This window comes from Carlito syrichta, unplaced genomic scaffold (genome assembly GCF_000164805.1).
Source record: "Carlito syrichta isolate Samal-C Ts95f unplaced genomic scaffold, Tarsius_syrichta-2.0.1 Scaffold288451, whole genome shotgun sequence".
NCBI lineage: Eukaryota > Metazoa > Chordata > Mammalia > Primates > Tarsiidae > Carlito > Carlito syrichta.
Window position 1 is genome coordinate 411122 of NW_007232547.1, and position 22500 is coordinate 433621.

Here is a 22500-nt window from a genome sequence, read left to right on the forward strand (position 1 = left end):
CACTCCAGTCTGGGCGACAGAGTGAGACTCCAACTCAAAAAAAAAAAATTTTTTTTTTAATTTTAAAGATGTGGTGTACAATTCAGGGTTAGGTATACAAACGTTGATTATGCAGGTACCCTTGTTAATGAGGTGTACCCCTCCCTCCCCTAACAGTTTCTCTCAACTGCCAGTCACGTCCCCCTTCCCCTGGCAGTTTCCAGTGACTGCCAATCCCTTTCTTAAAGTATTATGATAATTGTTCAAGATCCGCTTATGAGTGAGAACATATGGTACTCTGTTCTTTGTTTCTGTGCTAGATCACTGAGTATGATCAACTCTAAATCCATCCAAGTTTCTGCGAAGTCTATGTCTGTCTTTCTTTATGGCTGCATAATATTCCATTGTGTATATGTGCACATTTTTTAAATTCAGTCCAGCTTCGATGGGCAGCATGGTTGGTTCAAGGTTTTTGCTACTGTGAATAGAGCTACAGCAAACATTTGTGTGCAGGTATCTTTTTTGTAGAACGATTTGAGTTCCTCTGGGAATATTCCCAATAGGGGAATTGCTGGATCATATGGAAGGTCAATTTCTAGTTCTTTCAGAAATTGCCACACTGTCTTCCAAAGAGGTTGTATTAGTTTGTGTTCCCACTAGCATAGTAGAAGCATTCCTTTTTCTCCACATCCTCACCAGCATCTGTTGTTGTTTGTTTTATTATTGATGGGCATTCTTACTGGGGTTAGGTGGTATCTCAATGTGGTTTTGATTTGCATTTCTCTGATGATTAGTGAGGCTGAGCACTTTTTCATGTGTTTGTTGGCTGTCCGTATATCTTCTTTTGAGAAGTGTCTATTCGTATCTTTTGCCCTCTTTGTAATGGGGCTATTTGTTTTTCTCCTTTTGGTGCATTTGAGTTCCTTATAGAAAATGTGGAACCAATCGTGCTGCCCATTGAAGCTAGACTGGATCAAAAAAATGTTGATGGAATATTATGCAGCCATAAAGAATGACAGAATTATGAACTTCGCAGCAAGTTGGATGGATGATTTAGAGTCTGTCATACTCAGAGATCTATCACAGAAACAAAGAACAGAATACCACATGTTCTCACTCATAAGTGGACCCTGAGCATTTATCACAATACTATAAGAAAGAGATTGGCAGTAGTGGGATACTGCTGGGGTAGGGGTGGTGGGAGGACACAACATCAATAAGGGTACCTGACCTCAAACCAGGCAAAGTGGGGACCAAAGAAAGACCCAAACTTTACCTGTATGATATGACCACTTGCATACCTAATCCTGAATTGTACCCCTCATCTTTAAAATAAAAAATAAAAAGAGATAATAAAATATAACATATTGCAAGAAAGAGGTTAGACAAAAAAAAAAAAAAAAAAGGCTTAAACTTAGACAAAAATCATTGAGAAGGAGATTAAACTATTTTAGATACTTATGAGCAGGTTGATATTACTTTCAGTTGTGAAAATCTTACTCTTATATTTGTATTGATTTAATTTATCAACATCTTTAATGTCTTTAATGTCTGAGGTTAACATCAATTTTTAATAGATCTACTCTGAATATTCTTCCAAATAGCCTGAGATATGGTGTAACTATGGTGAGGTCAATTCACTACAGATTGTTTGTTCTTCATGGATGTTTCAGACACAGAGCCAGGATCATGTTAGGCTCAAGGATAATTTATGGTCCCACTACTCAAATTGTTTGTTGTGTAGGCAGAGGCACCACCTGGATTCCTGGAGGCACAGTAGATCAGAGAACAAACTCAAAATACACCACAATGTCACCTTCTTCGTGTATCCACTGAATTTTGACTTGGAACTTTATTAGGGAGACTTGTTCTCCTCTGATAACATTTAATTCCTGTTTGTTAGTTTTTTCTTCTTGTATATTTATTAGTATTAAGCAGACTATTTGCTTGGTTTATGTTAGACCACTGCCAAAAAACCTAGACAGAATTAGTTCCAAGAACATTTTTCTTTCTGTAGCACCTACATGCAAGATATCCGATCTATAGTCATTCTTATTCATTTGAAATACAGCAATTTGTTCCTGTCACTAGAGGATAGCATTGTTGTTTTAAATTGCTGGGTTTTGTTTTTATTGGCATGTTCCCCAATACAAATTGAATGGCTGACAAAAATCTATTTGTATGACAGTTCAATCTAGATAAGTGCCCTCTGTTGCCTAACGGTACAATTTGGGGTCTCAGAGATAAAAGCAAACTGAATGCCAGGCTTGTAGCAGAGCTTCTTGTGCAGATAACAGAGGTAATCCATATTCCTCAGGTCCACAAATCACACGAACAAAGAAGAAATATGAATGCACATCATCTCGTTTGAAATGATGGTCTTTTAGCTTCTGCATAATAAAAAATGGGAATATCTAACTCATGAGAACAATAAAATAGCTGATAGAAGGTATGCCTGTATTTGAAATTAAAGAGAAATGTGGCATTGAGTTATAAAGTTGGAGAGAGGTCTATTGCTTAGCATTTTCACATAGAATATTGGCTTTTGTTGAATGCCTTTGTTTTCTACTTTAATATTCCTATCCTGAAATAAGTTATATCTTTAGACAGTGATTCTTTTAGGGCTTTGATATTCTGCTAGAGATAGGGTTGAAGGGGGTCTCCTCTTCTCCCGAAGATGAACTGAGACTTTGTATCTATTAGCTTACCTCTGCCATGTCCATCCTTCCATCTAAGTATTTCCCAAATATAACTCAATATAAAAAAGAAGAATGAAATATGTATTATTAACAGTTATGAGGAAAGAATTAAGATAGTGCATAAGGTAACAAATATCTTGGAAATGTGGCCAAAGGCCCCAGTTGTAGTTAATCAAAAATAAGGATTGAATCGATAGGGCCTGCTGATTGATTGGATTTGGGGAGCAAAGGAGAGAGTGGGATAATTTTTAGGTTTTTATCTAAGGGGACCATGTGCATGGTAATACCATCCATCACTAGGGAAAACAGGAGAAAGAGCAGTATGTAGAGGAAAGATAATACTCCACTTTGTGTTAAGTCTGAGATGCCTTTAGACTATCTAAGTAACCAAGTAAAATTGGATTTGTGTGTAGTATGTGTGGTAAACATATTTGCCAGCTCCTAGGTGGTATTAGAATTACAGGTCTAGGTGAGATCATTCAGATGAGTAGGAAGAGGACAAAGTATGGAGACCAAGGGGGAATACCAGTATTGAAGGTCAGTTTAAGAGAAAAGTTATGATAAAGAAGACTGAGAGACACCAGAAGAATAGAAGGAATTCCAAGGGAGTGTGATGCTAAAATTGCTAAGGAGAAAGTGAGCATCAATGTCACATGCTATCAAGAGGTCAAACAGGAAAAAAACAGACTGAAAACTGGTCATTGCAGCTGAAATTGGTACAATCTGAGAACAAAACAAATGAAGTAAAATTGGATTATAACCCAAAATATAAAGCAAATAGCCATGAATACATACTTCTATAAGTGATAGAATAATTACTGAATAGACATGCAGAAGAATGCCAAGTAATTTATATAGTTTTTCTGCCCCCCAAAAGCTATAGCATTCTTTAAACGTGAATGAGTACAGTGTGAGAAGAGGAAAAGGATAACTTTACGGTGGAAAAACCTGCTAAACACACCTCAGCCAGGTGATCAAGGTCAATATCAATAGTGATAAGTAATATTAATAGTATGTAGCCTGGATATGGTGTGATGAAAATGGCACTTTACCTCTGTGGTCTTCCTCCCAAAAACAAATAACTTCAGTCTAGTCATGAGAAAAACATCAGATAAATCCCAATTGAGGAATATTCTTCAAAATACTTGATCAGTGTTCCTCAAAACTGTCAAGGTCATCAAAAATAAAGAAAATCTAACTGTCACAGCCAAAGGGAGTCTAAGGAGACATGACTACTAAATACAATGTGTGATCTTGGGTGGAATCCTGGAACAGAAAAGAGCATTAGGTAAAAATAAAGAGATCTGAAAAAAGGATGAACTTTAATTAATAATATATAATAATGAACAATTGATTTATTAATTGTGACAACAGGGTATGGGTTATATATGGGAACTCTGCACTATCTTTGCAACTTTTCTATAAATCTAAAACTGTTATAAAAATTAGAAAGTTTGTTTAAAACTGTGGCCAACGATTTAGACGACTAAAAAGTCATTGGTGATCTTGGGGAGACTGCAGAGTGATAGGAAAACATCCAGTCTGTAGTAAGTTGAGAAGTGACTGGGGCATGAATAAGTGGAGTTAATAGCATGTAAAAGAAGCTTGACTAGGAAGGGAAGGATAAGGAAAGGTTGAGCATTTGCTGGGGAGAGTAATAAAGACTGAAATAACGTTTTTAAATTTGTGAACCTGGGGTATACTTAAAAGTGTGCATATCCTTAAAGGAAAGAACCAGCAGAGAGAGTGAAACATTGAAGACACAAAAGAAAGAACATTTAGTTGATGAAGCAAAGCCCTGAGTAGGCAGGATTTTATTTTATTCTGTGGCAAATGGATAATTTTTTAGGAAGAACATGTTATATATGAGTCAGGAATAAATGTTTATATTTACTTTATTATATTTTGTTTTGGGTCACCCTAATACAGAAGTAATCTTCAAAATGTTTTCATAGAAAATTTGGGCTAAAATAATTTTCTTATATTGCCTAAGTAAACATTACAGTTTTATTGACAATATCTATAAAACATTATAAGACATATTATAAACTCTGAATTGTAAATACTGTAACCTCACTATAATGCAATATAATCTATAATAAAGAATCTATTACAACATGGGCTCAAAAGTAAGTACCAGGGGAAAAAGTTATAAAAATTGTTTGCCTGTGAGATGGCTGGTTCCAATCTAGAATTTTAAAGTAACCAGAAATCACCAGATCATTTGGGTAAACAGTCAATTCAAAACAGATTTTAATAACTGGTGTGACTCCTCTCTGAGCCATAGGTAGACCGATCATTGCTTTATGATGCAACCTTTGAAGGTTTATCTTGAAACATATCTAAGTAACACCTGTAGGTATGGTTTGACTCACTCTGAGATCAGACGTTTATTCTATCAAATGAAACATTTTCCCTTAAACATTTGTCATCCTCGAACTCTCAAATTTATTGTTTTCAATATTCTAGATGCTGATAATAATGTATAAATAAAGGTTTGTTTGTTTGTTTGTTTTTAGAGGAGGGCAACCAGAAACAAAACGTACAGACTAACCAACTTTGTAGCTGATGTTTAGTTCATAGAACTAGGTGAATGGTGAGCCAAACTTGGCATTAGAAAATGAAAGTAGGACAGCTGCAGCCTGTCTGGATGGTGTTGTAAAGTGAAAAGAACGCAGACATTGAGAAATGGCTTCTATCCTTGTTCTGGGTGATCTTTTCTAGCTCTGTGGTCTTGCGTAGATCACTCATCAGGCTTAGAACGCTTTGCCTCTAAATTTGTATACTGGTCTAGATGATGTCTCAGGTGGTACCTCGGTGTCAGATATACAGAATCCTCAGGATCACTTGTTCTTGGATGTCTACATTACTTGATATTATGACTGTGGACAGATTTTCAGTGAATGATTCCTTTTCCTTCCTAGTGCTAGGCAGATTGCTTAGGGAAAGTAGAATTATATGAATTAATTATATAAATTTGTATACTTTATTTCAGTAGTTTACTTTAAAATACAGATGAAATGTCTGTGTATAGCATTCATTTATCAGAGTAACATTTTCCAGTGGAGATGTGTGGGATATTTATATATCATTAACAAATAAAATAATAAACATTTGACTTTTTGATTATTTCAAGTAAAGTCTATGGAGTTATTTTATTCTACATTCAGAATAATGTAGAATATTTTATTCTACATTCAGAATAAGAAGACTTTAAAGAATTAGATTTCCTCCACTGTATACTTACACTACTCCAGATGCTGACAACGACACATGGGCATTCTATCATGAGCTGATTTTCTGAATGAAGTAACTTAATTGTTGATTGACAAGCTAACATGATTTAAGATACAGCCATACTTTGTTCAATAGCAGTGTCAAAAGTAATAAATGCAAGCATATGCAAGCAAGTGGGGCCATGATACTAACTACCTTATGTTGCATTTTGAAACACTAATGCTAGACTTACATTTCAGACTGAAGTTTAGAAATGCTGGAAGAGGAAATGAAGAAGTGCAATTACATAATTTCCGAACTCTCTGCTTTGCAAATCATTAAGTGATGTAACAGCAATGTGGTCAGAGTTCCTAGTGTAAATAAAACTCTGTCCTAGTATTGTGCAGCAGAAAGTTATTATTGCATGTGTATTGCATATGGGTTTGTGTGAGACTATAAGTCTATACGTACATATATAACCTCATCATATGCATATGAATGTTCACATATGCTATAGCTAAATTTTAAAAAGTAGTTAAAGGGAAATGTGGTATAATTTATCTTATTTACAGTCAAAACATTAATACCCATTTTAAACATGGAAAAATGTGCTTGAAACTATAAGCAAAAATGAGAATGATCATGAAAAAAAGACATTTTTTAAAAAGGTTTTAAAATATTTTTTGATATTGTATACTAAAGAATAGTGGATTATTTCAGTGTTCTCATGAAAACCTACTTTTCCAACTCTCTTGGTAGCATAGCAGCAGGTGTGTTAGTATTTTCTCTCTGGTGGCTTGCATATGGTCCATTGGTCATGAGATTATGATAGATAGAAAGTGTGCTTTCCCTTTATTAATGCTACAGTATTGGTGACATGTGGCATGTGCACTTTCCAGCAAATGGGCTTGACCTTTAACTCTAAACAGTCCTTTGAGCAAGAGCAAGTCATGTGTAGAGGAATGATTACATAGAAGAAATAGATTGGAACTTACTTTCTCTGATAGCATTACAGAAATGCAGTAAAGTTTTTACTTTTGGAAGCCAACCAAAAATTGCAGCACAATAAAATAAGGAATTGGGCAAAACAATGTAGTGGAATTACTGGGTTAAATAACATAGACTTTTTAAAGCCACTTTTGGTATATATTGGCAAGTCATTTTTGTGAAGGATGCACTAATTTATACTATCTGCCATATATATGTACTCGTTTTATTGCATCCTTTCCAATATTATCAACTAATATTTAGTTGAACATGCTTTGTAAGACTTTCATATTCAAGTTGTTAGGATAGGTTTCCATTTGTTTATAATATTTGAATCCTCACAACAGCCCTGGGAAATAAATATTAGCACCATTATTTTAGAGATGAGGAAACTTGATACTCAGAAAACTTAATTTGACCAAGACCACATACTGAAATATTATCTCTGTTCTTTTCATTTAAGTACCTTATGCTTTTTCATCCTAACATTTTTCCAGGGATCAGCATTTACCCAACAGTTTACTCTGCCTTTACCTAAGCCATGTAGTATGATATGTTTTAACCTTAAATTGATTTTTGCTAGACATTAATACAGTACAGAGAACACTGTGATAAACAATTCATAAATTCCATTTAATTTTTTTTCTCCAAAATCTAAGTTTCCTGTCCTGGATTGATGAGCCTTTTGAGTCCTGGTGCAGGGGTGGTGTGCAGCTGAAAAGCTGAAATTGTCCATGGAGAAATAAAAGTGAGGTTAAAAATGGAACACTTGGTGCCAAAGATAGATGCATTTTAGAAATTGCCATCTGAGCATTACAGAAGTATGATATTATTTAATGAAAAACAGATAAAATTAGGTAAAAGTAATACTAGCTAATAAATATAATTTCATGGTATTCTGTAGATATCCCAAAGTGTTAATTATAACAAGAGCAGTTAAATTCCTTAGAGCAGTTAAATTCTTTGGCTATGAAAGCATAGCAGTTTTAATACATGTATCACCTGGTAACCTTGGGCATTATTAAATATATGTAGACTGAAAGACATGGTAGAAGCAATGGAAAAGTCTGGCCAGACTGGGTAATTTGTTTTAGACCTACAGAGAAATCTATTAACCATTTCTTCTATAGACTCATTTGATTAGGAAATAGGACAAGCTGTTCTTTCATTACTTACCAAAACCATACTGCACACTGTCTGCAGCACACAGATTAGAATAAAGGGTTTTCTTAGTGTTGGCAAATGTTGTGGATTGCTGATTAGTAATTAAAGTATTGAATGAAGAAAATTAGACCCAAATTGAATGGGAACGAGAATGTCTTAATTCTGTGATGCAGATGTTAGAAACAGATTGTCTTGAGCAGCTCATTGGACATAGTGACATTGTACATAGCCACAGAGTATTTGCTTCCCATGTAAAACTCGAGTCGAATGCCTTTTGAGATGGTTTCCTCTTCCCATGCCTTGTGATGTAGCTGTATGGGTATTAATTTAGTGAAATATCCTGTCTGCCAGGTGTGGGAACTAGCTGATTTTATTGTAATACCAGATCATTACTTAATTCATATGCAACAGAGTACAGCACATGGAAAGCATTATAAATCTATTTACAATGTGGCTGGTCTGATGATAACATTGTATTAAATTCCCAGGTGAGGCAATTTAAGCAATTGCTTTGCCATGTGCACGCTGTGGAAATTAAATTCTCATATACGCTTTAGTAATAAACCAACTTCATTGTTATGCTTTGGCTAGTTCTGGGCTGTAGAATCCTCATTCTGGTTATGTATACCCTGTTTCACATGTAGAATCATAGGGGAGGTGGTACCACAGATCACAGTTTTTAATTAGTTTAAGCTAAGTTAATTTGTTTTGTTTCTAATTTAGCAGTGCCTGTCCAGGAACACAGTCAGTTCAGTTGGGAAATGTCAAGGCTTGGGTCAAGTAGATAGATTGTTTCAAGCCAAATTTCCAGACAAAACTGAGCAAATGTATCTGTTTGAACTTGGCTTTAAGAAAATTAGCCAATCAGTATGCAAAACTCCTGTTCATATACAAAGTGAAAATCGAAAAATCGCTTTGAATCTGAAATTCTTGCTTTCATAACCAAAGACTCACTGTATCATCAGTTTAAAATAGTCATTGGAACTTTGTGAGTCTAACTGCTTAGGAGTAACAATCGGTTGTTAATTTGACTTTTTTTTCGGTAGTTCATATGTGGTTTGTAGATTTTCTGTCCGACTGTATCTAATCCACCTAAGTATATAAGTTAGAAGGAGTAAGCTTTACACAACCACACAATTAAGAGTGAGGAGTGCTCTTGTATTTAACTCTGTGTATGTAAGTGTGGCAAATATTGTCAGTTGAAGCTTTTCTACTCTTATGGTAGAGACTAGAAATTGCAGTAGATTACAAACTGCATTGAGCTTCTGTCTTCTCCAGAAGCCACATATAAAGCACCAGTAGACAGTGGTAACTGACAACTAAGACTAAAAATGTTGACAATTTCTTGATTTGCCTGGTTAGCTTATGTATAGAAGTCATTAACTATTTATAAAATGCATTATGAATTGGGTTCCTTCAAACTGTAGCTGAATGTGTGACATTTCCAGCTCAAATTCTCATGTTTGCATTTGGCTAAAGTACAGATTTTATACAGTTGATAATAAAGTAAAAATATTTTAGTTAGGCTTATCAAGATACAGTAGGTATTTCAGTTTCATTAACTTTGAGTCCTCTAAATTAAAGTATTATGCAGATACTTAGTAATGTAGCATAAAATGTGTTTAGGTCCATGAAAGGTAACATAATTTATTGATGTTTTAAAGGAAAATTATTCATAAAATAAGCAGTTTGTCATTTAAAGGATTTTGCCCTTTTTTCGGTATTCAGTTAGTTTAGTGATAATCTTACAGACTAAATTATGGTTGATTACAATCAGCTTACCTAAAATTTTAAATCATAAAAAATTATGAGAAAATATCAATGTTGGGCATCTAAATATATATAATTCTTAGTAAAACAAAGTCGTGGTTTGTTTTATTTTTGGAAAATGAAACTCACATGTGAAGAGTTCCATCTTTAGCATTGTTCTATCATGTTCATGAGGAACTATTTCTGATATTTAAAATGAGTTGTCTTTTCATTCTCTAAGAGAAGTTAATCCCATCAGAGAATACTTTGTTAACTCAGCATATTATTTACTTAATTATATGTAGAAAGCCATCCAAATGACCAGTCTTTACCATCCCAATGGTAAAGAGTGACATTTATAAGGACCACCCTTCAACTCTAGATAAATCCTTAGTCTCCTCTGTTGCTGAGCATGTACTCTTAATTGCTGATTTTAAAAGCAGTGGATTCTAACTAAAACGACATTAGATACTTAGCAATACATATTTGTTAATTTCTTCTTTTGAAGTATAATAAATCAAAATAAGAATATAATGTAATTGAACAATCTATGCCAATTTGTTGGTATTTTGGTGAAAAGAGGCAAAAACAAAAACAATCTCCATATGATATTCTTGCATACTGTGGAATGTTTTAGTCCCCCATAGTGATGAAATGAATAATTAAAAAGGCAGCTCTGATACCATAGCCTGTTTAAAGGTTCTCATTTCCTTTAATGCTGTAAAATACTTGTGCTTAGCTAGTTTGAAACTACTGTAGTGGGATCTCCAAATGAGCAAAAGAAAGCGTTGGCTTGATCTAAATATTATATTAAGACCATGAAATGGACTGCCCTAATAATGTAGCATTTTTAAATATTATTCTGTGTGAAGTCAATTGATATAGCTAATTAATATTGACTTTAGTAAATACAATAAGAGAAGCAGGTTTAATATATGCTCTTTTTGATGATAAAATGTCTGGCATGTTCACAAATGAATGGATGGAGTTGGGTCACTCCTGAATTGTCAAGAAATCTGATTTAGATGTCTTTCCTGACTTTGCATGCTATTGTGAACACTTAACTTCTTTACTTTGTCCTCTCTGCAACATTGTTGGTTTTATTTATCTAGTTATAGACTTATTGCAATTGCTAAAGATATAAGAAATACATTTGTGGCAAGGAAGCGGGGATGGAAACTGGTGTGGAGGAAGGGGTGTCACTATCTCCTTAATATGGAAACATTTTGCCATTCTTATTCCTTTTTCCTGAGTCATTTCAGAGAGTAAGAGAATGGGGAAGAAATGTTGTGTGGTAGAATAAGTACTGAGCTGTGAGTCAGGACCACGGAGTTCTAGTGTTAGTTTAACCAAAACTACCTTTAGATTTCCATGAGACTGATTCCTTCCTCCCCTTCCCCCCCCAGAAAACAAGCAGTGTCTAGACTTATTTTTATTTCGTTTCTACTTCAGTCAGCTTTTTCGACTGGGTTTTGCTAGCTACTTAGCCTGTTAGTCTTCAACTGCAGGTAATGAACTAAATTCTCTCTTATGTGCAATCCTTGGGGGAATTGAGAAAATAGTCACTGGAATAATTTTCTGTGTTTTGTGGTTAAGATAAGGAACTCCAATTGAGAAAGGTGGTACCTTTAAAATGGTTTAAAATCTATTGGTTGTTCTTGTCTAAGGTTTTAAAAAATGCTAATATGATCTGATGTTTAAGGTATTATAGTCTATATGACCAAGCAGTATTACTTATTCACTAGTTCTGCTCATGGGTTACAGATAGTCTTTTTAAACTACAATACTTTTTCAGATCATAGTTGAACAGGTAAGAAATTTTAAATCTTAAACTGTAGAGTCTTAAGTGATGAAGAAATTACTGTTTTCCAACTGACCTTTTTAATTGACTGGTTTTGCTTAGTTAACTGGAAAGCAGAAAAGGCAACAAAGTAACTTGTGAATCTGAATTAGGTCTGAAATAGTGATGCTGACGTAGGATCTGAGGACCACACTCTAGCTTCAACTAATTTCCAGTATTTTAGCTTTTCCAAATGTGTGTACATTTAGGTAATTCATGAATTGCTTACAGACATGTCCCTCTGACTTTGCAGAGAAAAGTAGATTTCTTGTAAAACAAAATGTCAGTGTGTGACACATTGACTCATAGCTCACTTGTCTTTATTTTCTGGGATTGTGAAAAGTTGACTCATAGCCTACTTGCTTTTACTTACTGGGACTGGGAAATTTAATTTATTTTACAGACACACACACACGCCACACTTTCTTTACTTTTCCTTAGGCCATTATTTATAGAGAACTTGGAGACATTTAAATTATTGTTTGGGCAGGGATGTACTTTTAAGTTCCCTCTCTTTCGGGTTAGTAGTGTTATAATAATGAAAGAAATATAGGTACGCTCTTCCAGGCATTCCAGGGTTTAGTTGGAGATATAATTATTATTCTAGAATTAGAGATTTTTAAAAACCTAATTTGTATGGTCCATTTCCTGCCACAGTATTAAAGACTCTCATATACTCCTGTTTTAATTACGATGTATAGTGAGTTTTACAGATACACAGCTATGTGACTGTATTTCTTTCTGGTTAGTGGTCTTATTTGAATGACGATCTATGGAATAACATACAAGTTCAGATCTATTTATGAATATTAACAGAATACTTGTACAATGCCGAGTTTTATTTCATTATTGACATTTTCTAAACTTCTAATTTACATTAAACTTCTCAAGTTCAGGAACTTTACACAACTTTGGTGTGCAGATTGTAGCCAATAGGTTTCCATTAGGGGGCTCTCGAGGTTTGAGATGATCAGCCTTGATACCAATAAAGCTTCGAAGCCTTTACTTTCTAACGTTCATTTTGCTCTCCCTTTTTGTTTTGTTTTATAGAAAAGGTCACGGATCGCCTACAGTGACGAAGTACGGAATGAGCTCCTAGGGGATGATGGGAATTCCTCAGAGAACCAGGTAGAATGCTAATCAGGAAGGCCCGGTGGGTGGCTGGAGGGTGAAGGAGGTCACTGGCGCACTGGGCTCTCAAGCTGCTCCTTAACAGTATTAGCAGCAACTCATGTGGAAGCGATACTGTTTAATGCAAAGCTGGAGTCTTAATCAACTTCAAAATGTTTCTTGGAGATCTTACATTTAACCCTTTACCTTGTGATCACTGTCTGCTATCTTTTAAAAAAATCTTTTCTTCTCTTTTCTTTATTATTTAGTACTTAAGGAATAACTTGAAACACACTGTTTGCAGACAAAGCCAAGGTCTTCACCTCAAACACATGTAAAAGGAATAAAAAAGTACATAATACAGCTTTGATAATAATGCAGTATAATTAAATCAACACTCGCAGCAAAACAAATGAAAGTAAGCTTTCAAAATTCAACAGGGCAGCTCAGTCTCCTATTGTGTGACTTCTTAAAAATATATTCACCAAAATGCAAATTGTAAGCACTAGTGCAGAACTGGATACCCATATAGAGGACCTGCTTCTATCAAATAATAGCAATAATAATAATAAAAGGATCAGTCTTTTTGCATTTAAGATCTGCATAGAGAAAAAATAAGATACAATTTCTTCTTTAAAGGGCTTTACAACTTGGCTGTCAATTGTTATTGGAACATACAGTAGTATCATGAGTCTAATTAATGTCCTGCTTCTTTCTTTGAATTAATACTACAGACTTCGGTAATTCATGTAGATACTATATACAACTTTTAAAAAATGTTTTAAGAACCTTAGTGTAGAGGTAACTTAAAAAAGTGACTCAGACAACCCTAGTGACTGATTTTCTTTGACATTTAAAAAATAAATGGTAGGGAACTTCAGAAACAAGACCTGAACGTGTTTATTAATGTCACTTTGACAAGTATTGTAAAGGTCTCTACTCTAAGTAAAAATGAACACAAATAATTTACTGAGTAAACACAAATTTTAATAAGATAGTAAAACATAATATATTGATACACATTATGAAAATTGCATAATTATTTTTATCATCTCAAATGAATTATATTGTAGATCTATATATACTGATATTATATTACTATCTGCTGTAAACAAAAAGGATGTTGTTTGTGTGATTAAGGCTCCACCCACCCATCTTAAAAGAGAGAGAGGAATCACTGAACTGATTATGTTTGTTTTTGGAAAGATCTCACCTCCTCCACTATTTGGATGTTATCAGCTTGAGTTCAGACATGTAAACACGTTCAGATTTGACTTGGGATTTCAGCTTCCCTGATTGAAATGTGAGAATAGCTAAAGAAAAAAAAAATAGCACATCAAACATAAAAGGCTGATGTGATAAAGGGGTTTTACTCATAATAGATTAAATAATGTGAGAATGAGAGAAAAATATATTTTCTTCACTTTTTAAAGTGAGATTTAGATTGCCCATACCTCTTGAATGAATGAGTCATAATTTTGTTTCCTATCTACTGCAAAAAAGCATTGCCTTTTTTGCAAAAAAAGTGAATGTGTAGTTCCCATGTCAGTTCTTTAAAAAAGCTATAGATCTTTCCCTCATTTGAAACTACTGCCTAATGTAGAGGAAATAGAAAGGAAGGGGTGTTCCTGTCTAACTCAGATTCCTTTTTGTAATGGATGTTATAGTTCTATGACAGGGATACCTTTTCTTTTTTTTTTAAAGCATGTTCACTTCTCTTAATGGACATTTTATGTGCTAAAACATTTTTTATGCCTAAAGAAAAATATTTCACAAAAATATTCCACAAAAATAGATTGAATACATATTTTCTGAATTTTTAAAATTATATTCCTGTCACTTTAAAGTGATTATGCAGAGATTTCCCCTGGACTTGTATAAATCAAACTTATAAATTCTGAAAGTGCTTGAAGAACTTGAAGTTTAGTTGTAAGGAGCTGTCACTTTAATAAATAGAGGATGATAAATTATTGTCATGAGAATATATAACTGTTAGATTATTACTCACGTGAACTTTTCAGTCTAAAATTTGAATGAGAAGTAAAAGTTCAAAGAGACTATACCTAACTTTTTGGATATTTTATTACCAAATATAGGAAAAGTTTCACGTTATCTGAAGTCATTAAATTTTGCTTTGAGATTCTTTGTCATAATATAGGAATTAAAATCCCTCAAATTAAGGCATATCTTTAACCAAGTATGGTCACTTAAGAATAACTTTTTATTCTGCATCAGTATTCATTCAGACTATGGAATCAAAACAGAAGGTCTTTCTTTGAAGAAATAAAAGATTTTAGGTTGGCTCTTCATATTAATTTTTGTAGCTCAGTAGCTGAGAAGAATATTTTCTGGGTAGGAATGTCTATAATTTATACAAGAAAATGTTTTCTAGGATTGAAACTGTGGGGGGCAGGGAGGAACAGGGAGGTGGGATTAATGGTAGTCAATATCTGTCTGGGGAAGGGAGGGGCACACCTCATCAACAAGGGTACCTGCACAATGAATATTTGTATACCTAACCCTTAACTGTACCCCACAATTTTAAAATAAAAAATATATACAATTATTTTAAAAAATGTTTTCTGTCCACAAATGTTAAATGTTGAGAATGGATTTTCAGAACTTCCTGTCCATATAATATTTATGGCAAACTTTTAACATACAGGTTAAACCTAGAGATAAGCAAAATTAGATAAAAATTGCATCATTATTTTATTGAAATTGGGCTATATTTCAGTTTAAAAATATAGACCAGAATAGGAAGATAAAATAAGGAATTAATGGCAATCGTAAAGGGGCAAAGTATTGGCCATTTATTTTCGATGTAGCATGCACGTCCTACCTATGGTGGTCTCCTTGTTAAGAATTAGACATATGAATACAATAGCTATTATTTCTCATTCTTGGAACTTATAATGTAGTATTTTTAGACATCTAAACCAAGAGTGTTAATATGTATAATTATAATCTGCAAATTACCTATAAAGGATACTAGTTTACTCTTAAGGACATAAACATTGCTGCCATGATTAGAAATGTCAAAGTTTCAGAAATTATGAATTTTTCAAATGCATTTTTAATGTCCCTCATACAACACACATTTCATTTAATTCCAAGTTAATTGCTTTGTATAAATTCATTCTGATTCATATTCATTTTATTCAATCAAATATAACTCATCTTCAATTTACAAATAAGGGATGATATTCCCTACTTTGTATGTTTCAGTATTATTGGGTTATCAACTTTCCAAAGACTGTTGTCTTAAGCATTGTCATTCTATCCTTTTCAAATATTATATTATTATATAAATAAAATGGCAACATTATTTGGGAGAACTGAGTTCTTACATGTAGTGATGCTGTATTTAAAATAGAAACTTTACACTAGTTTTTAACTTTATTTTGTTTTATGAAAACCATTCTCAAAAAAGGAAAAAGCCAGCTTACAGAATAAAATCATAAAGCCTTTTATAGTGAAGTATGATAATGGAGCAAATGAAATGTTCCAAGCCCTAGTGTTCAACTCTAATAATCTCTCAGTCTCTATATGCAAAATTATATTGATCAATGACTTTGAGTAAATCCTAAATAGAGGATTCAAAAAATACATAGAGAATAGGATATTCCCAAATGTGCAGAAAGTTTTGTGGCAGAGCAATATTTAGCAGATAATGATTTCTTAATTTTTTAATACGAGGCTCTCTTAAGTTCCGATTTGGTCTTGCTGTGCATAAAGTGTGTCAAACTTCAGCTATAGACCAGGGGGTGAAGTCGGTCAATTTAATTCCCCAAGATCTAAAGAATGTCGGTATCATTTCATATAGCCCTGGCAGAGCAGATCATTACCAGGCACAAATCTGTTCGTTACGTGCTGAGGGTTTATAGCAAAATAAATAGACTGTCATCATAAGTTCAGAAAATTGTGTGTTCGACCCACGATAATGTGTAAAGGGCGTTTAATAGAGTTCAGCATTTATTCGTTATCTGTATGCGGACAGAGACGGCAGTCGCGTTATCAGCTTAAAAAAAAAATTCGGTAGTTCTGGGGGTCACGTGACGCCCCTCACACACAGAGGCGCGCGCGCATGAACCCTCACATGCTCTGCAGTGCAGTTTTGATTTTAGTCACAGCAGAAGGCTTAACCACAAGAGATTCCACTGGTTCAAACCAGCGTAAACCAGATTTTTTCAGCCCACAAAGGAACAGATTACCTCTTGTATCAAATTCTGCATTGGGGGAAAAAAAATCTTTGTTTCAAAAAAGATGTTGATTATCATAACTCAACATGGTGGCATTGCACACTTTCATGTTGCCTATGATGGAGCTAGCAACTTGATAAAATAAGAAATCACTATTTACAGTCTAGTCTAAGCTTTGTTAATTTTCAAAAATAGACCATCTTTTGTTTACTTGAATGAATAACTCGGACTAACCAAAAATATATATATATATATAAAGATTAAAAAACCCTCCCATTACCTAGCTTAGCTACAAATCCGGTGTGGAACTTGAATGCAGCCATGCAGCACAAATAAGATAGAACGTTTTTTGTTTGGAACCTATTGAAAAAACAAATGGGTAGCATTTTTAAACACTCATTGATTATGGCAGGATGGCATGCCCCAAATGGTCTCTATTGCAGAAGAGTAGTTTTAAACTTTGGCCCTTTAAGTATCATAGTCAACTGAAGAATGGTGCCCCCAGAAAGAAAGATAGCTGGCGGATCAGTTCCCAGATCATCTCTTTCTGAGAATTAATGTTTACCTTTTTCTCCCATGATGTTGGGATGGTAAAGAGAAAGATTCCGATATATGATAGGTCAGGAATTTTTAAAATTTTACTTCTGGGAAGAATGTGAAATGATGCGAAATGATGAGGTGCTTTACTCGTACACAACTGAATGGATAGTTGCTGAGAGAATGTGTGTGTTTGTTAAAGGGCAATAATCAAAGTTTCATTTCTACTGAAAACACTGTAGCTGTTATGTGGTAAATTTTGTACCCTTCTTATGAAGAACTCATAACAATTTTGAAATCGAAATACTTTTTATATTACAAATGAAATAGCAGAATAAGCTGGAATACATACTGCCTTCCTTGAATTTGAGACAAAAACAGCATTAAGCATTAAGATATCTGGGCTACAGTAAACATGATACTTTTAGAAAGGTTTATAGTGAGCAATCCACAGCATGTTTCTCCCAGAGCAATAGTTTAATTTATTGGCCTGCATATGTCAAGTGTTATAACAGATGTTACATATATTTGGATGTTTAAAAATTATCAGTTGTAGACCTGAATTGCTGAGGATGCAAATTTCAGACCTAAAATGTGGTTTAGTCTGTTACAACATAGGTTTCAGTTTCCATTCATTGTAGAAACTGTGGTCATCATCTCAATTATACAATGATACTTGTGGTTTAGAATAGTGTCAAAACACACACACACACACACACACACACACACACACACACACACACACACACACACAAAGATGAAAGAGAGAGATACAGAGACAGAGGCAGAGACAGAGCAAGAATGGGCCAGATACATAGTTATATCATTATTTTAGTTTCTAAAGAGTTAAGCTACTGGTTTTATCTGTTATATTAAAGACAAATAGAAAAATGTTCTACATAGGAAAATTAAAATGTTATAATAGGAGAACTTACTAACAAATAGAATGATTTTTTAAAATTTGACTTTAGTGAAATCAGACTGCAGTACAAATGAAGTAAGAGAATTAATTGCCAGTTTACAATATAAAGAAAACAGAAAAATAAAGAAAATGAAAACATACCATATAATTGCAGTAGCCTCTTAAGCAAAACAAAAACCTATGTTTTTACTCTGATATACACAATAGTTTTAAGGATAGTGAAATATTTCTCTATACTATATCCTAAATGAATATTATCTGTACTGGCATATTTTATTCTCAGTTAAAATAGTGTTACCCACAGATGCAATCCTGATACCAGAGCAGGTACAAGTGTGGCATTAACATAATAGTGTGTGTTTTAAATACTTATTGGAACCAAAGCATGAGCCATTAATCATTTTCATTTGTAGGTAAAATGTGAAATCAGTTGTCAAGATTCCAAATAGAGAAACATCCTGAAAACTTGTATATACAAAACCTCTTCAATGGTGCATTCTTAGAAGAGAGGAACAGTAAACTTGTTTTCTTTCTTTATAATATAGACTTCTATGAAGTCGTTCCCCTTTATTTCATGATGGTGTCTTAGATGTACTTTAAAAGAGAATTTCACACTATTCTCTTTGTTTAATGTGACAGTGTGAGAAAGTGATCTTTATTCGTTCAAAAAACTCTGCATGTAGTCTATGTTTAGGTTCTTTTAATGTGTTTGTCTGTGATTTTTAAATGCTAAACATGTAAACAGATAAATTGTCAATGTTAATTCTGTATCCTGTCACACAACTGATCTTTCTTTCCTGCCATTTCTTTCCTTTTTATCTTTTTTTTGGTGCATTCATGTTGCAGTTGATAAAATTACGTGAAGAGGTGAGTACTTTCTAGCTTCCTTTTTTTAAAAATTCTGTTTGCCCCTATAAAATTGAGATTTTGAATCTGTAGTGGATCTTTATATTCATTTTTCTAGGGAAATTTATACATAGTAATAGGTATTGATTATATTGCTCAGAAAACTTCTCTGCTGACCATCTTTTAAAAATAACTATATCCTAATCATGCTTATTGAAGGGATTATTGTTTCTTTGTTGGCATTAGGAGAAAGTTAATATCTTAAAGGCCAAAAAAAAAAGAGGAACATCTTAAAACTATACCCACGTATAGCTTTATTGTAGGCTCTAACTTCAAGTTTGTTTTACTTACATTGGTTTCTCAGGGAAGTTAATATTATTTACATTTTTTTCTGACATTCTGATTTATTTTACAGTATACTGTTGTTAAATAAACTTTTTTCCCTCACCCAAAATTGTTAGATTTAATGTAAGACACCATGGATCTATTGTCCTTTTGGGGGAAACACACATGTTATAAATACCCTACTATTCTGTGTACATAGATACCTAACAATAGCCAAAGTTCTTGTCATTACTAAACACTTTCCTTTTTGTAAGAAACAGCACCCAAGTGAGTTCTCATTTTTCTGAGTTTCCTAGTCTGTTTCACAATGCAACTGCAGACTTTTTTTGTGGCTCAGCAAATATTTACAGCAATGTTTATAATTTTATCCCTTTATTGATGATGGATATTGAATGTTTCCATTTTTGAAAAATAAGTCAAGCATATTAAAGATGTGTTGGTATTCTTTTCAGAGATAGAGTAGTTACCATATTTTTAATTTAGTGGGTTGAATTTTGTTATTTTTTATTAGGGCATAAAATAATTATTCATATTGCAATTTAAAAATTATCAAATTGCTTATAGTCATCAGAATACTGATAATTATTTTTGAGTTTAGTTTGACTGGGTTAATTGAGATTTTCCTCGAAGTTTTTTTTACTAATATGTCATCATTCTGTAGGAGATGCAGATGTTAATTTTGAAGCTTGTAGGTAGTGGTTTTCAACAACTCTTCTGATTTAAGATGCATTCGTGATGTCTTCCCTTAATAGAGTAATAATGACATATAAAATGAAGGGGAAAATACACAAAAATTCTCACCCTCCAAACTTTTTTTTGTTTTTAATCTTCCCTCCATGGAAGCAGATGTATATACTAAATGAATATATGCGACTGTAGTTTTGATATAATATTCTGAGGTGAATGGCACATCAACATTATTTTTCTACAATATAGAATATCTGCTTGTTATATTTGCATATACTCATGTTTAGATGAAGAATCTGAATTTTCAAATGTTAATGAATCCAACAATAGATGTGAAACCTCTTTAGAAAGAAAATACACAAAGCCCTTGCCCCTGAATTTATACAAAGAGTATGATAAATAAAATCTTGTGCCTTATTACAATCAGCATTTTTGACAGAAGATTTATTTTTATTAAGCTGAATTGTGTGGCATTAGAAATCTTAATTCTAAAAGCTGAAAACTTCACATCTGCTTTTCTTTAAAAATATGTTTTCTTATTGTTTGGTGGTTTCATTCTTTTGTGGTGCCTATAGAAGCAGTTTCATCAGTTATGGTTCTAGAATTCATGTTTCTGAAACTGTAACCTATAATGGAATTATATCACTCAATGTTGAATTAGATCATTCAACTAATAGAATCAGATACTCTGAAATATTCTTTCAACAGTCTTTGCTTTGGCTGTGTCATTGATACGTATAGAACAGATAACAGTGATGATATTGCATTGGCATATGGGTTGCTGAGAGGTAAATATTTCTCAGTTGGGATTCTAATCGTAATCATACTGTCATTGTGATCCCATATTTCTTAACTTGCACCTATGCTAAGAAGACAAGCACTCATCTGCTCCAAAATATGATGTTTTGTTTTGCTTGGAAACAAAATATTCCCCATGCTTTTTTGTGATGCTTTTCCCAGCTCAGTTCTGGAAACGGGGCATGCTTGGAGGCAGGATTGTAGTGCAGAGGGAGCTGATCTGGTGTTGGCAGTACTGAGCTCCGCTTGAATCCTGCATCTCCAGCTCTCCACATTGCACAGCTCCTCACACAAGTTGAGCTCTGTCTGAAGCTTCTGCACAGCTTCACTTACCTGCTTTGAAAAGGGCTGAGGAGCGGGTGAGAGAATGAGTTTGGGATGGAGTGTGGGGGCAAGTTGAAAGCATCAGCTGCTACTGTAGTGTATTTCCTTTCATTTACAGAGACCAGGGCAATGTACAACTAAGGGAACAATGTAAATAGCGCAGCTGTTACAAGAACTTGATTTTAGCTTGACTTAAGTGAAGAGGTTCCAAAATACAAAGTGAAATCCTGCTGAAAAGCTGCTGGTAAACTGATAGTCCTCTTGTGTGGAGATTAACTCTGATAAAAATTGAACTGTCCTGAAGAGGAGTTACTTCCATTATTTAGTAATATACATTTTAAAAAGTTATTTTAGAAATTTTGCTCTCCATTATAGCTATGGAATTCCCCCAAACCATTCTACACTTTAAATGCTTTATTTATTTAAATGCTACATTATATATTATCATATAAGCTGAATTTATTTAAATGCTGCATTATATATTATTATATAAGCTGAATGTTGTGGATTTTTAAAATCTATAATAATTAAATGAATTTCATCCAATATGAAAATGAACCAGAAATCTTTGTTATCTCATTCTGTGTTAAAATTCATATTTACTCTTGATTTCAGAGATCTGATTGAAATCTTTTTAGAGAACCACTAGTTTGAAGTTAAGTTCTTTGTTAAGGTAGAAAAACAATATTCAGGGAAGGGAGGAGCAATTCTTACTCCCAACACCTGCATGTAGGAGAACTAGGAGTAAGAAAGCTGTTTCTGACAAGTCTTGATAAAGTGCTTAATTTTATTTAAAAATAGTCATCAATGCCAAACACATAGAATTCCCCTTGCTCTTCTTTTTCTAAATTACTGCCTTCAGTGATTTTGCTTTTTCATCATAGAAGAAGCTTTTCTTCCTTCCTTTCTCCCTCCATTTTATTTATTTGTTTTTTTTTTTTTTTTTGCAGAGGGAGGAGGCAGTTTTTAAAATTAATTTCTCTTCTGTATATTAGACAACTCTATTAATTATTATAGACTGTTGTTGCAGCTTCCTGACCTTCACATCAGGTCCTATCTCTCTGTTCTAAATGCATTGTTTTAATGATTCTCCCC

The 22500-nt window shown here is 33.6% G+C and overlaps 1 protein-coding gene across 1 annotated transcript in view; it reads left to right on the forward strand.

The window, feature by feature from the left end:
• The window catches only part of VTI1A (vesicle transport through interaction with t-SNAREs 1A), a gene marked incomplete at its 3' end in the record, with an annotated part of 101069 nt that overhangs the window by 76984 nt on the left and 1585 nt on the right, over positions 1–22500 (forward strand). Inside the window, exons 4-5 of the mRNA XM_008053787.2 lie at positions 12685–12762; positions 19252–19272. Of these exons, the coding sequence (XP_008051978.1) occupies positions 12685–12762; positions 19252–19272 (99 nt within the window). The remainder of the gene's footprint in view (positions 1–12684; positions 12763–19251; positions 19273–22500) is intronic.